Source organism: Procambarus clarkii, chromosome 33 (genome assembly GCF_040958095.1).
Source record: "Procambarus clarkii isolate CNS0578487 chromosome 33, FALCON_Pclarkii_2.0, whole genome shotgun sequence".
Lineage (NCBI taxonomy): Eukaryota > Metazoa > Arthropoda > Malacostraca > Decapoda > Cambaridae > Procambarus > Procambarus clarkii.
Window position 1 is genome coordinate 42,707,545 of NC_091182.1, and position 16,965 is coordinate 42,724,509.

The 16,965-nt window shown below is 56.3% G+C and overlaps 1 protein-coding gene across 2 annotated transcripts in view; it reads left to right on the forward strand.

Moving 5' to 3' along the window:
• Positions 1-16,180, forward strand: part of LOC123765346 (excitatory amino acid transporter) — a 50,104-nt gene extending 33,924 nt beyond the window's left edge. For both annotated transcript variants that reach the window (XM_069335553.1, XM_045753895.2), the window contains exons 6-11: positions 448-601; positions 757-880; positions 1,188-1,421; positions 9,667-9,861; positions 12,206-12,340; positions 15,377-16,180. In XM_069335553.1, the coding sequence (XP_069191654.1) occupies positions 448-601; positions 757-880; positions 1,188-1,421; positions 9,667-9,861; positions 12,206-12,340; positions 15,377-15,680 (1,146 nt within the window). In that variant the 3' untranslated portion in view covers positions 15,681-16,180. The remainder of the gene's footprint in view (positions 1-447; positions 602-756; positions 881-1,187; positions 1,422-9,666; positions 9,862-12,205; positions 12,341-15,376) is intronic.
• The last annotated feature ends 785 nt before the right edge of the window (positions 16,181-16,965 follow it).

A 16,965-nucleotide genomic window follows, 5' to 3' on the forward strand; every position in this document is an offset into this window, starting at 1 on the left:
ATGGCGCAGTTCTCGCTACTCCTTACTTCAACGACGGTGTCGACACCGTAACAACCATATACACACTATACAGCACCGTGTACACACACACTCACACACACACACACTATACAGTACCATGTACACATACTGTACAGTATAATAGCATCCCCCAACATGCTTTTCCTCATATCTTCAGTTCATTGGCCTCGTATCCCTTCCAGTTGCTCTACATCCATACTGCCTGAACACTTTCACATACCTTAGCTAAGCCACGAATCATTAAATCTTAGTGGCTTATCTTATATTCAAGTGAGGCTTTTGTATCGGCGATTGTTATATAGATTTAAGATTAGTATTACAGAGATTGGTAAGGTACTATGGTACTCCCTACGGTACGTGATTCTCTCCCCCCACGGTACTGAACCTCTCCTCCGCCCACACAACACACAAATCTCTCCTCCACAGATTGAAGAGACGGTGAGCCGGGCCAACGACTCCCTGGAGGTCATGAACGAGACCATGAGGTCTTCCTTCGCCAACGACACAGCCCTTAACGAGACTGTGAGCGAGGACAAGTACGTGAGATCGCTCACCAGCTCCGAGGGCACCAATGTCATGGGTATGTGATGTGGTGGGTACGTCCAGCATGGGTATGTGGTGTGGTGGATACGTCCAGCATGGGTTATGTGGTGCCGCACGGGTCTCCGTGCCTGACACGTGCACCTCGTGCCACTCAGATCATTATGACCTAACGCCCCCCTCCCCCCTTCCCAGGTATGATTGTGTTCTGCGTGGCGTTCGGCTCTCTGATTGGTCGGATGCCTCAGGGTAAGCTGATGGTCGACTTCTTCATCATCCTTAACGACGTCGTTATGAAGATGGTCGAGCTTATTATGTGGTGAGTCTTGTGATGAGTCAGTCTTGTGGTGAATGTGGTGAGTCAGTTATGTGGTGAGTCAGTCTTGTTTTTGAGTCAGTCTTGAGTTTAGTGCGGTGAGTCAATCTTGAGTTGAGTGTGATGAGTCAGTCTTGTGGTGAATGTGGTGAGTCAGTCTTGTGGTGAGTCACTCTTGGTGAGTGTTGTCAGTCTTAGGGTGAATGTCATGAGTGACATATGGCGAGCGAGATGAGGCAGCGTTAGGATGAATGAGATGAGACAGTGCTATGATGAGTAAGATGAGTCACCCCCCCTGGTGTTTATGCAGGTACTCACCGTTCGGGATCATGAGTCTAGTGATCGGGCAGATCATGAGTATCGAGGACCTGCGTGAGACAGCGCAGATGCTGGGACTGTACATGCTTACTGTGATCGTTGGCCTCTTCATCCACGCAGTGGTCACCCTGCCAAGTATCTACTTCGTAGTCACCAGGAAGAACCCGGCTGTGTTCTTCAGGGGCATGGTGCAGGCCTGGATCACCGCGCTGGGCACAGGCTCCAGGTCAGTCCTCATCATGCCCACTAAACCCATTCTACCCACACTCACCCATACCCCTGCCGCGCTAACCCATGCCCTGCCGCACTAACCCATGCCCTGCCGCACTAACCCATGCCCTGCCGCGCTAACCCATGCCCTGCCGCACTAACCCATGCCCTGCCGCGCTAACCCATGCCCTGCCGCACTAACCCATGCCCTGCCGCACTAACCCATGCCCTGCCGCACTAACCCATGCCCTGCCGCACTAACCCATGCCCTGCCGCGCTAACCCATGCCCTGCCGCACTAACCCATGCCCTGCCGCACTAACCCATGCCCTGCCGCACTAACCCATGCCCTGCCGCACTAACCCATGCCCTGCCGCACTAACCCATGCCCTGCCGCACTAACCCATGCCCTGCCGCACTAACCCATGCCCTGCCGCACTAACCCATGCCCTGCCGCACTAACCCATGCCCTGCCGCACTAACCCATGCCCTGCCGCGCTAACCCATGCCCTGCCGCGCTAACCCATGCCCTGCCGCACTAACCCATGCCCTGCCGCACTAACCCATGCCCTGCCGCACTAACCCATGCCCTGCCGCACTAACCCATGCCCTGCCGCACTAACCCATGCCCTGCCGCGCTAACCCATGCCCTGCCGCACTAACCCATGCCCTGCCGCACTAACCCATGCCCTGCCGCGCTAACCCATGCCCTGCCGCGCTAACCCATGCCCTGCCGCGCTAACCCATGCCCTGCCGCACTAACCCATGCCCTGCCGCACTAACCCATGCCCTGCCGCGCTAACCCATGCCCTGCCGCACTAACCCATGCCCTGCCGCACTAACCCATGCCCTGCCGCACTAACCCATGCCCTGCCGCGCTAACACATGCCCTGCCGCACTAACCCATGCCCTGCCGCACTAACCCATGCCCTGCCGCACTAACCCATGCCCTGCCGCACTAACCCATGCCCTGCCGCACTAACCCATGCCCTGCCGCACTAACCCATGCCCTGCCGCACTAACCCATGCCCTGCCGCACTAACCCATGCCCTGCCGCACTAACCCATGCCCTGCCGCGCTAACCCATGCCCTGCCGCACTAACCCATGCCCTGCCGCACTAACCCATGCCCTGCCGCACTAACCCATGCCCTGCCGCACGAACCCATGCCCTGCCGCACTAACCCATGCCCTGCCGCGCTAACCCATGCCCTGCCGCACTAACCCATGCCCTGACGCACTAACCCATGCCCTGCCGCACTAACCCATGCCCTGACGCACTAACCCATGCCCTGCCGCACTAACCCATGCCCTGACGCACTAACCCATGCCCTGACGCACTAACCCATGCCCTGCCGCACTAACCCATGCCCTGACGCACTAACCCATGCCCTGCCGCACTAACCCATGCCCTGCCGCACTAACCCATGCCCTGCCGCACTAACCCATGCCCTGCCGCACTAACCCATGCCCTGACGCACTAACCCATGCCCTGCCGCACTAACCCATGCCCTGACGCACTAACCCATGCCCTGCCGCACTAACCCATGCCCTGACGCACTAACCCATGCCCTGCCGCACTAACCCATGCCCTGCCGCACTAACCCATGCCCTGACGCACTAACCCATGCCCTGCCGCACTAACCCATGCCCTGCCGCACGAACCCATGCCCTGCCGCACTAACCCATGCCCTGCCGCGCTAACCCATGCCCTGCCGCACTAACCCATGCCCTGACGCTCTAACCCATGCCCTGCCGCACTAACCCATGCCTTGACGCACTAACCCATGCCCTGCCGCACTAACCCATGCCCTGACGCACTAACCCATGCCCTGACGCACTAACCCATGCCCTGCCGCACTAACCCATGCCCTGCCGCACTAACCCATGCCCTGCCGCACTAACCCATGCCCTGCCGCACTAACCCATGCCCTGCCGCACTAACCCATGCCCTGCCGCACTAACCCATGCCCTGCCGCACTAACCCATGCCCTGCCGCACTAACCCATGCCCTGCCGCACTAACCCATGCCCTGACGCACTAACCCATGCCCTGCCGCACTAACCCATGCCCTGCCGCACTAACCCATGCCCTGACGCACTAACCCATGCCCTGACGCACTAACCCATGCCCTGCCGCACTAACCCATGCCCTGCCGCACTAACCCATGCCCTGCCGCACTAACCCATGCCCTGCCGCACTAACCCATGCCCTGCCGCACTAACCCATGCCCTGCCGCACTAACCCATGCCCTGACGCACTAACCCATGCCCTGCCGCACTAACCCATGCCCTGCCGCACTAACCCATGCCCTGCCGCACTAACCCATGCCCTGCCGCACTAACCCATGCCCTGCCGCACTAACCCATGCCCTGCCGCACTAACCCATGCCCTGCCGCACTAACCCATGCCCTGCCGCGCTAACCCATGCCCTGCCGCGCTAACCCATGCCCTGCCGCACTAACCCATGCCCTGCCGCACTAACCCATGCCCTGCCGCACTAACCCATGCCCTGCCGCACTAACCCATGCCCTGCCGCACTAACCCATGCCCTGCCGCGCTAACCCATGCCCTGCCGCACTAACCCATGCCCTGCCGCACTAACCCATGGCCTGCCGCGCTAACCCATGCCCTGCCGCGCTAACCCATGCCCTGCCGCGCTAACCCATGCCCTGCCGCACTAACCCATGCCCTGCCGCACTAACCCATGCCCTGCCGCGCTAACCCATGCCCTGCCGCGCTAACCCATGCCCTGCCGCACTAACCCATGCCCTGCCGCACTAACCCATGCCCTGCCGCGCTAACACATGCCCTGCCGCACTAACCCATGCCCTGCCGCACTAACCCATGCCCTGCCGCACTAACCCATGCCCTGCCGCACTAACCCATGCCCTGCCGCACTAACCCATGCCCTGCCGCACTAACCCATGCCCTGCCGCACTAACCCATGCCCTGCCGCACTAACCCATGCCCTGCCGCACTAACCCATGCCCTGCCGCGCTAACCCATGCCCTGCCGCACTAACCCATGCCCTGCCGCACTAACCCATGCCCTGCCGCACTAACCCATGCCCTGCCGCACGAACCCATGCCCTGCCGCACTAACCCATGCCCTGCCGCGCTAACCCATGCCCTGCCGCACTAACCCATGCCCTGACGCACTAACCCTATGCCCTGCCGCACTAACCCATGCCCTGACGCACTAACCCATGCCCTGCCGCACTAACCCATGCCCTGACGCACTAACCCATGCCCTGACGCACTAACCCATGCCCTGCCGCACTAACCCATGCCCTGACGCACTAACCCATGCCCTGCCGCACTAACCCATGCCCTGCCGCACTAACCCATGCCCTGCCGCGCTAACCCATGCCCTGCCGCGCTAACCCATGCCCTGCCGCGCTAACCCATGCCCTGCCGCACTAACCCATGCCCTGCCGCACTAACCCATGCCCTGCCGCACTAACCCATGCCCTGCCGCACTAACCCATGCCCTGCCGCGCTAACCCATGCCCTGCCGCACTAACCCATGCCCTGCCGCGCTAACCCATGCCCTGCCGCACTAACCCATGCCCTGCCGCGCTAACCCATGCCCTGCCGCACTAACCCATGCCCTGCCGCACTAACCCATGCCCTGCCGCACTAACCCATGCCCTGCCGCACTAACCCATGCCCTGCCGCGCTAACCCATGCCCTGCCGCACTAACCCATGCCCTGCCGCACTAACCCATGCCCTGCCGCACTAACCCATGCCCTGCCGCACTAACCCATGCCCTGCCGCACTAACCCATGCCCTGCCGCACTAACCCATGCCCTGCCGCACTAACCCATGCCCTGCCGCACTAACCCATGCCCTGCCGCACTAACCCATGCCCTGCCGCACTAACCCATGCCCTGCCGCACTAACCCATGCCCTGCCGCGCTAACCCATGCCCTGCCGCGCTAACCCATGCCCTGCCGCACTAACCCATGCCCTGCCGCACTAACCCATGCCCTGCCGCACTAACCCATGCTCTGCCGCACTAACCCATGCCCTGCCGCACTAACCCATGCCCTGCCGCGCTAACCCATGCCCTGCCGCACTAACCCATGCCCTGCCGCACTAACCCATGCCCTGCCGCGCTAACCCATGCCCTGCCGCGCTAACCCATGCCCTGCCGCGCTAACCCATGCCCTGCCGCACTAACCCATGCCCTGCCGCACTAACCCATGCCCTGCCGCGCTAACCCATGCCCTGCCGCACTAACCCATGCCCTGCCGCACTAACCCATGCCCTGCCGCACTAACCCATGCCCTGCCGCGCTAACACATGCCCTGCCGCACTAACCCATGCCCTGCCGCACTAACCCATGCCCTGCCGCACTAACCCATGCCCTGCCGCACTAACCCATGCCCTGCCGCACTAACCCATGCCCTGCCGCACTAACCCATGCCCTGCCGCACTAACCCATGCCCTGCCGCACTAACCCATGCCCTGCCGCACTAACCCATGCCCTGCCGCGCTAACCCATGCCCTGCCGCACTAACCCATGCCCTGCCGCACTAACCCATGCCCTGCCGCACTAACCCATGCCCTGCCGCACGAACCCATGCCCTGCCGCACTAACCCATGCCCTGCCGCGCTAACCCATGCCCTGCCGCACTAACCCATGCCCTGACGCACTAACCCATGCCCTGCCGCACTAACCCATGCCCTGACGCACTAACCCATGCCCTGCCGCACTAACCCATGCCCTGACGCACTAACCCATGCCCTGACGCACTAACCCATGCCCTGCCGCACTAACCCATGCCCTGACGCACTAACCCATGCCCTGCCGCACTAACCCATGCCCTGCCGCACTAACCCATGCCCTGCCGCACTAACCCATGCCCTGCCGCACTAACCCATGCCCTGACGCACTAACCCATGCCCTGCCGCACTAACCCATGCCCTGACGCACTAACCCATGCCCTGCCGCACTAACCCATGCCCTGACGCACTAACCCATGCCCTGCCGCACTAACCCATGCCCTGCCGCACTAACCCATGCCCTGACGCACTAACCCATGCCCTGCCGCACGAACCCATGCCCTGCCGCACGAACCCATGCCCTGCCGCACTAACCCATGCCCTGCCGCGCTAACCCATGCCCTGCCGCACTAACCCATGCCCTGACGCTCTAACCCATGCCCTGCCGCACTAACCCATGCCTTGACGCACTAACCCATGCCCTGCCGCACTAACCCATGCCCTGACGCACTAACCCATGCCCTGACGCACTAACCCATGCCCTGCCGCACTAACCCATGCCCTGCCGCACTAACCCATGCCCTGCCGCACTAACCCATGCCCTGCCGCACTAACCCATGCCCTGCCGCACTAACCCATGCCCTGCCGCACTAACCCATGCCCTGCCGCACTAACCCATGCCCTGCCGCACTAACCCATGCCCTGCCGCACTAACCCATGCCCTGCCGCACTAACCCATGCCCTGACGCACTAACCCATGCCCTGCCGCACTAACCCATGCCCTGCCGCACTAACCCATGCCCTGACGCACTAACCCATGCCCTGACGCACTAACCCATGCCCTGCCGCACTAACCCATGCCCTGCCGCACTAACCCATGCCCTGCCGCACTAACCCATGCCCTGCCGCACTAACCCATGCCCTGCCGCACTAACCCATGCCCTGCCGCACTAACCCATGCCCTGACGCACTAACCCATGCCCTGCCGCACTAACCCATGCCCTGCCGCACTAACCCATGCCCTGCCGCACTAACCCATGCCCTGCCGCACTAACCCATGCCCTGCCGCACTAACCCATGCCCTGCCGCACTAACCCATGCCCTGCCGCACTAACCCATGCCCTGCCGCGCTAACCCATGCCCTGCCGCGCTAACCCATGCCCTGCCGCACTAACCCATGCCCTGCCGCACTAACCCATGCCCTGCCGCACTAACCCATGCCCTGCCGCACTAACCCATGCCCTGCCGCACTAACCCATGCCCTGCCGCGCTAACCCATGCCCTGCCGCACTAACCCATGCCCTGCCGCACTAACCCATGCCCTGCCGCGCTAACCCATGCCCTGCCGCGCTAACCCATGCCCTGCCGCGCTAACCCATGCCCTGCCGCACTAACCCATGCCCTGCCGCACTAACCCATGCTCTGCCGCGCTAACCCATGCCCTGCCGCACTAACCCATGCCCTGCCGCACTAACCCATGCCCTGCCGCACTAACCCATGCCCTGCCGCGCTAACACATGCCCTGCCGCACTAACCCATGCCCTGCCGCACTAACCCATGCCCTGCCGCACTAACCCATGCCCTGCCGCACTAACCCATGCCCTGCCGCACTAACCCATGCCCTGCCGCACTAACCCATGCCCTGCCGCACTAACCCATGCCCTGCCGCACTAACCCATGCCCTGCCGCACTAACCCATGCCCTGCCGCGCTAACCCATGCCCTGCCGCACTAACCCATGCCCTGCCGCACTAACCCATGCCCTGCCGCACTAACCCATGCCCTGCCGCACGAACCCATGCCCTGCCGCACTAACCCATGCCCTGCCGCGCTAACCCATGCCCTGCCGCACTAACCCATGCCCTGACGCACTAACCTATGCCCTGCCGCACTAACCCATGCCCTGACGCACTAACCCATGCCCTGCCGCACTAACCCATGCCCTGACGCACTAACCCATGCCCTGACGCACTAACCCATGCCCTGCCGCACTAACCCATGCCCTGACGCACTAACCCATGCCCTGCCGCACTAACCCATGCCCTGCCGCACTAACCCATGCCCTGCCGCACTAACCCATGCCCTGCCGCACTAACCCATGCCCTGCCGCACTAACCCATGCCCTGACGCACTAACCCATGCCCTGCCGCACTAACCCATGCCCTGACGCACTAACCCATGCCCTGCCGCACTAACCCATGCCCTGACGCACTAACCCATGCCCTGCCGCACTAACCCATGCCCTGCCGCACTAACCCATGCCCTGACGCACTAACCCATGCCCTGCCGCACTAACCCATGCCCTGCCGCACGAACCCATGCCCTGCCGCACTAACCCATGCCCTGCCGCGCTAACCCATGCCCTGCCGCACTAACCCATGCCCTGCCGCGCTAACCCATGCCCTGCCGCACTAACCCATGCCCTGACGCACTAACCCATGCCCTGCCGCACTAACCCATGCCTTGACGCACTAACCCATGCCCTGCCGCACTAACCCATGCCCTGACGCACTAACCCATGCCCTGACGCACTAACCCATGCCCTGCCGCACTAACCCATGCCCTGCCGCACTAACCCATGCCCTGCCGCACTAACCCATGCCCTGCCGCACTAACCCATGCCCTGCCGCACTAACCCATGCCCTGCCGCACTAACCCATGCCCTGCCGCACTAACCCATGCCCTGCCGCACTAACCCATGCCCTGCCGCACTAACCCATGCCCTGACGCACTAACCCATGCCCTGCCGCACTAACCCATGCCCTGCCGCACTAACCCATGCCCTGACGCACTAACCCATGCCCTGACGCACTAACCCATGCCCTGCCGCACTAACCCATGCCCTGCCGCACTAACCCATGCCCTGCCGCACTAACCCATGCCCTGCCGCACTAACCCATGCCCTGCCGCACTAACCCATGCCCTGCCGCACTAACCCATGCCCTGACGCACTAACCCATGCCCTGCCGCACTAACCCATGCCCTGCCGCACTAACCCATGCCCTGACGCACTAACCCATGCCCTGCCGCACTAACCCATGCCCTGACGCACTAACCCATGCCCTGCCGCACTAACCCATGCCCTGCCGCACTAACCCATGCCCTGCCGCACTAACCCATGCCCTGCCGCACTAACCCATGCCCTGCCGCACTAACCCATGCCCTGCCGCACTAACCCATGCCCTGCCGCACTAACCCATGCCCTGCCGCGCTAACCCATGCCCTGCCGCACTAACCCATGCCCTGCCGCACTAACCCATTCCCTGCCGCACTAACCCATGCCCTGCCGCGCTAACCCATGCCCTGCCGCACTAACCCATGCCCTGCCGCACTAACCCATGCCCTGCCGCACTAACCCATGCCCTGCCGCACTAACCCACGCCCTGCCGCGCTAACCCATGCCCTGCCGCACTAACCCATGCCTTGCCGCACTAACCCATGCCCTGCCGCACTAACCCATGCCCTGCCCCACTAACCCATGCCCTGCCGCGCTAACCCATGCCCTGCCGCACTAACCCATGCCTCTACCTACAGCTCGGCCACGCTGCCCATCACCTTCAGGTGTCTGGAAGAGAACAACAAGATCGACAAGCGTGTGACAAGGTTCGTCCTGCCTGTAGGGGCCACTATCAACATGGACGGCACGGCGCTCTATGAAGCCGTCGGCTCTATCTTCATCGCCCAGATGTACGGCATCCACCTGGGCCCCGGGGAGCTGGTCACCGTCAGGTGGGTCATGCTTCCTGGCCTCCTGCGCGTCCTCACACACTCTGTCACGCCCCGCTCTGTAACACAGCCGCAGGGATGCTAATATATAGAAGGGGACGTCATGTCACCGCTGGACCTCCCTAGAGCAGTGAAATAGTATCACACCAACACTCACTATCTTGGGGCACTGGTCGCTGCCCCAGCTCCTAGTACCACACCAACACTCACTATCTTGGGGCACTGGTCGCTGCCCCAGCTCCTAGTACCACACCAACACTCACTATCTTGGGGCACTGGTCGCTTCATCCAGTCACCCTTTATAATTAACACCTTCACTTAAACAGGTTATTAATGTATATGCACCGTGACAAGGGGAAGGCTATATACCCATGATGATTTATCAGTAGCTCATCATGTACTCATAGGTGAGTACATGATGAGTTAAGAGTGTTATGCCAGCATGACTCTGTGGGTCTCCGGAAAACTGGCATGTTGTCCGGATGTAACACAAGCATCCGGAGCGTGCAATGCTTCTGGCGCAACTTGCTAACACCAACAGCCTCCTCCCTTAGTGTTCTCACAGTGCCAAGTGACGTAACTGATGTCAAGTCAACATCAGTTACGTCAAGCAGCATTCATCAGAGGCAGAGAGCAGTAAACAAAATAATGGCTCATATATAAAATCATATACATATACATATACAGTATATATATAATCACAAAAAGTAATCAGTCCTTGTAGCCTCTCCTGTGTCTCCTCCTTTCACTGTATAACTATATGTTTATAACTTAATAGGTAAAACACCTGTGTTTAGTGTGAGGGGCACTGGTGAGGCCACACACCTGTGTGTTTAGTGTGAGGGGCACTGGTGTGGCCTCACACCTGTGTGTTTAGTGTGAGGGGCACTGGTGAGGCCTCACACCTGTGTGTTTAGTGTGAGGGGCACTGGTGTGGCCTCACACCTGTGTGTTTAGTGTGAGGGGGCACTGGTGAGGCCTCACACCTGTGTGTTTAGTGTGAGGGGGCACTGGTGAGGCCTCACACCTGTGTGTTTAGTGTGAGGGGCACTGGTGAGGCCTCACACCTGTGTGTTTAGTGTGAGGGGCACTGGTGTGGCCTCACACCTGTGTGTTTAGTGTGAGGGGGCACTGGTGTGGCCTCACACCTGTGTGTTTAGTGTGAGGGGGCACTGGTGAGGCCTCACACCTGTGTGTTTAGTGTGAGGGGGCACTGGTGAGGCCTCACACTTGTGTGTTTAGTGTGAGGGGCACTGGTGAGGCCTCACACCTGTGTGTTTAGTGTGAGGGGCACTGGTGTGGCCTCACACCTGTGTGTTTAGTGTGAGGGGGCACTGGTGTGGCCTCACACCTGTGTGTTTAGTGTGAGGGGGCACTGGTGTGGCCTCACACCTGTGTGTTTAGTGTGAGGGGCACTGGTGTGGCCTCACACCTGTTTGTTTAGTGTGAGGGGGCACTGGTGAGGCCTCACACCTGTGTGTTTAGTGTGAGGGGCACTGGTGTGGCCTCACACCTGTGTGTTTAGTGTGAGGGGCACTGGTGAGGCCTCACACCTGTGTGTTTAGTGTGACGGGGCACTGGTGTGGCCTCACACCTGTGTGTTTAGTGTGAGGGGGCACTGGTGTGGCCTCACACCTGTGTGTTTAGTGTGAGGGGCACTGGTGTGGCCTCACACCTGTGTGTTTAGTGTGAGGGGGCACTGGTGAGGCCTCACACCTGTGTGTTTAGTGTGAGGGGCACTGGTGTGGCCTCACACCTGTGTGTTTAGTGTGAGGGGGCACTGGTGAGGCCTCACACCTGTGTGTTTAGTGTGAGGGGGCACTAGTGAGGCCTCACACCTGTGTGTTTAGTGTGAGGGGGCACTGGTGAGGCCTGACACCTGTGTGTTTAGTGTGACGGGGCACTGGTGAGGCCTCACACCTGTGTGTTTAGTGTGAGGGGGCACTGGTGAGGCCTCACACCTGTGTGTTTAGTGTGAGGGGGCACTGGTGAGGCCTCACACCTGTGTGTTTAGTGTGAGGGGGCACTAGTGAGGCCTCACACCTGTGTGTTTAGTGTGAGGGGCACTGGTGAGGCCTCACACCTGTGTGTTTAGTGTGAGGGGCACTGGTGAGGCCTCACACCTGTGTGTTTAGTGTGAGGGGGCACTAGTGAGGCCTCACACCTGTGTGTTTAGTGTGAGGGGGCACTGGTGACGTATTGTGAGGTAATGACTATCCTTTGTTGATTGTGAGGTTTGGTAATAAGAGTGCTGACATGTGTGTGTTCACTGTGAGGTGGTTATTAAGGATTAACCTTTGTGTGTTGAGTGCAGGGGAGGATAATGACGTTTCTCACCTGTGTGCAGCCTGACCTCGACCCTGGCTAGTATCGGAGCAGCGAGCATCCCCAGCGCTGGCCTGGTCACCATGCTCCTCGTGCTCACAGCCATCGGCTTACCAACAGAACACGCCTCCCTCATCTTTGCTGTCGACTGGATCTTGTAAGTTTCGTGTGTTTAATGTTGTGTGTAGAAGCCTGTGGCCTGTGTGCATCAGTACTTACCTGGCACTGTCTAAAGGGGGCTGAGAGCAAGTGCTTTGGGCCCTGCTTACTAGCTAGTTTTTCTAATTATCTTGACGGGCAGAAACAAACAGAAACAATGTAGAAACAATGGGCAGAGTTTCTCTCACCCTATGCCCCTGTTACCTAGCAGTAAAATAGGTACCTGGGTGTTAGTTAGCTGTCACGGGCTGCTTCCTGAGGGTGGAGGCCTGGTCGAGGACCGGGCCGCGGGGATACTAAAAAGCCCCGAAATCATCTCAAGATAACCTCAATATAACGCTCGGGTTAAGAGTAGTATTTCCTTTTGAAGCTGTGGCGTGCTGTGGCGTGCTGTGGCGTGCTGTGACGTGCTGTGGCGTGCTGTGGCGTGTGACTACTTCCTTGCTCATGTGTGTTTCCAACTTCCACTCGTGTCCTCTTGCCCTATTTTCTTTCAATTAATAGAGTCTGTCTTTGTCCATCTTTTCAGAAATATGTTATGAGCATATCTTCCTCTGGTCCTTCTCTCCTCTGGATATGTTACTGAGCTTCCAAAACCTTGCCTCGTAGCCTAGGCCTCTTAACTCAGGCATTATGTTGCGAATTAAACATCTGTAATTTGACAACTTTCTTTAATTCTTCACGGATGTGTCTTACACTCTGGTGTTGTATGTTATAGAACTCATCTGACGTAGACAGTGTAAACTGTCTTGAAAGATTCCTTGTTCTTATGTTATCCAGTTTCTCGTATTCTGCTGATGGTATCCTGTTTGTGTGTTACTGGAGTTAATCCTGGAATTAAGTTCTCTCCTAATTCTGTTTCTATCTAATTCCTGTAGTTGCCTTCAGATTCCTTCCACTCTCGTCTCATATTTTCTACATCAACATTGTTATGTTGATGGGGTTGAATTCCTGGAGCTGTCTACCTTCCTACTCCTGTAGTTCCTCATTGTCGTCCTGTAGCACTCTACACTTCCCAGTTTTTGTCTCCTCTCAGACTGTGACACTGTTGTCTGTCTGTTAGATAATTTTTTGTTTAAATTTTGCCCCGAGGGGCGATTTTATTGGGCAGCGTCACTCATCCTGTGAGTGGACACACCGTCATAGTGACAGTATTGGTCAGCGTCACTCATCCTGTGAGTGGACACACCGCCATAGTGACAGTATTGGGCAGCGTCACTCATCCTGTGAGTGGACACACCGCCATAGTGACAGTATTGGGCAGCGTCACTCATCCTGTGAGTGGACACACCGTCATAGTGACAGTATTGGTCAGCGCCACTCATCCTGTGAGTGGACACACCGTCATAGTGACAGTATTGGTCAGCGCCACTCATCCTGTGAGTGGACACACCGCCATAGTGACAGTATTGGGCAGCGCCACTCATCCTGTGAGTGGACACACCGCCATAGCAGCATGTACAACACTCCCCAATAGGAAGAAAACCCGCTGGGTTGTTCATCCTTGTCACTTGTACCCAGATACTCCTGTACCCAGTTCAGTGTCTTCCTAGTTATTGTGACTTGCTTCTGCGTCTGTTATATCTGACTTGTTTGGATAACAATGTCAAATGCTTTTATACAGTCTTGTATAATGCAGTATATCTAGACATATTCTGGTGATCCCTTCATAGAACACCATTAAGTTACTCGGGTTTAATTTTCTTTATATTATGCCATATTTCCCCCTTCTCTTTACAAAGTTTTTACGCCATGAGTTCTACTAGTATTTTCTTCATTAGTTCTTGTCTGAATATTGCAACTATATCAATCTTCTCTAGATTTCTGTGACTTCTCCGTTCTTCAGTGTTATATTTAAAATTCCCGTTAAAGCGAAGCCTCCTTCCAGGGCCCATGATTCCTGGTTTGGCACTACTTCCTCTGCATCTAGTTCCTCGGGGTGTCATCTAGTTCCTCGGGGTGTCATCTTACCTCCTCCTTTAGTAACTGATATAATGCTTAGTGTTGCCTCTTGCTATCTGTCCTCTTCGGCCCACAGACTCCACTCTTTCAGATATTCATCTCAAGATAACCTCAAGATATTAAACCATTTTGGCAAATTCAAATATGACTGTCAAACATCTCATTATAATTTTCTGTTACTACACTACACTGTACCTAAATCACATGAGCTTTTAACTATATTTTTTTCTGTGACTGAATAGCAACTTGGGATGATCCTTTGCTTTTACTGCTGTGTCGGTCTCCATCGGCTTTTCTCCATCTCTGCTGACTCTGGTATACTGACTTCTGGTTCTCCTTATCTCTCCTTTGCTGACCTCTGTGACCTCCGTCTCTACTTCTTCCATACCTTCTTAACGCTGGAGACGTGCTACTTATTGGATCCGGAGTTTATTCTACATTTATTAAAACCTGTTTCCTGAGGGACATGAACTTTTCTGTGTATTTCAGAACAATATATTTTATCAGTTAATTACATGTTTCTCCGTGAGACTTCGTGTAGCCTATTGCCCTCCTGAAGTCTCCTCTTCTGCAATATTCTGCCCTTCTCAACCAGCTCCTTCAGTTGGGCACAAGCTTACAGAAGACGTTCCCGGAGGCATATAGATTACTGGGAGAAAATCTCATCTAATATATAAAATATGTTGCTTCTAAATAATTCAGACACCACTGAAAAGCTCATCATATCCTAAATGCAGGTCACACGATAAGGAAATTTACGCTGATAAAGTGACCAGTGTATGTCACCTCCCCCCCCCTACCACCACCCCACCTCTTTGACAAACATGACCTGACCTGACCTCTATTCCATCTTCTTATCTTCCTTGCTATTTCTGACCTCAACGTGTTCTCTCTGGTCACGTTGTGTTTACTTGTGACTCGATAATGGAGAACCACCACCTCATCCTGCTCTCGTCTCTAATGTGTGTATCCTAATGTTGTACTGAATCCGAAACACACTGAACTGGACCTCAAGATTAATTACTGATGTTGAAAGAATAAAGAAATACTGAAATGTCATTTAACTTTGCAGGGATCGCGTCCGCACCTCCATCAACGTGCTGGGCGACGCCTTTGGCGCCGGAATTGTGATGCATCTGTGCAGGGAGGAACTGGAGCGGATGGGTCCCGCGCAACCCTCTATCGAAATGCTGGACCGAGTGGAGTCTGGCATGCTCCCCACTCACACCCCGCTGGCTGCCTCCCCACAACCCACGCCCGTCTCCCCTACCCAGGGCATGCCCAAGGACCTGATGCCCATGACAGATAAGGGCAACGGACAGCTATCATGGGGCATGAATCCGGAGAGGAGTCCTACCTCCGAGACGCAGATCTAGACGACAGGAATAACGCTACTTTTCTCTCAGGCTGGACCCTCAGTCCTAGCCTGATCTGAGACGTGTCTTGATCTCTGGGAGACCAGGGGCCAGATTCACGAAGCAGTTACGCAAGCACTTACGAACCTGTACATCTTTTCTCAATCTTTGGCGGCTTTGTTTCCAATTATTAAACAGTTAATGAGCTCCGAAGCACCAGGAGGCTGTTTATAACAATAACAACAGTTGATTGGCAAGTTTTCATGCTTGTAAACTGTTTAATAAATGTAACCAAAGCCGTCAAAGATTGAGGAAAGATGTACACGTTCGTAAGTGCTTGCGTAAGTGCTTTCGTGAATCTGGCCTCAGACCTATTCACTGAGTATAAGGTTGTGTGTATGTGAATGTAGAGGAACTGTATTATAGCTCACAATATGAAATATACCTTCAGACAACATTGTACATTAATATATGATTGTAGGCTAAACCAGCACGACACCAAATAAATAGCTGTCACGTAATTTTTTGAGTGAAAGTAGTGATGAACCTGAGCACCACTGCCACTTCTCGTCCTAGGAGATGATGCTACAGCTTAACGTTGGTGTGCTGAGACCTCCTTGGTTCGTCTCTGGTGATGAGTTATGGGGACCATCACATCTTATTAACCTTGTGGAAACTTAGATGTTGTCTATTTGATTCATCACGTTATTGTGATCTCTGTGTGTGATGATGTAAGGGCGAAGAGGGAGAACGGCCTGTTGACATAGCTCGAGTGCAGGGGGGAGTTGTGTAAAACCCTGGTTTGTGTCTCGGAGAGGCTACGGGATCCAGTAAGTTCAGTAGAACTTCGGTTTCAACTCTTTTTAACCCTGTCGTAGCTCAGTCGATTAAGGCAGCGTCTGGGATGCTCCCGGACGCAGGTTCGAATCCTCGTCACGGCCCTTGTGGATTTGTTCACGTATATGTGGGTCTCTTGTAAACAATAGCAAACATACAACCTGTCCCCAGGTTAAGTTTATTCCATCCAGCGGTCGACCCCAAAGACGCATTCATCAATTTTAACATGCTGTTCATGCAAAATATGAATTTTCTAAAATATAAATTAATATTGTTATATATTAGCATTCTGTGCATATTTAAGCATTGGTTAGGATAGGTTAGGTGTTTAGGTTCTGTTGGCGATTATTTGTATTTGTAGTACGTGCAACCCGTCCTCGACTCAAGTCCATTCCATCCAGCGGTCGACCCCACAGACGCTGTCATAAATTTTTACATGCTGTTCATTCAAAACTGGTAGTTTCTCGCA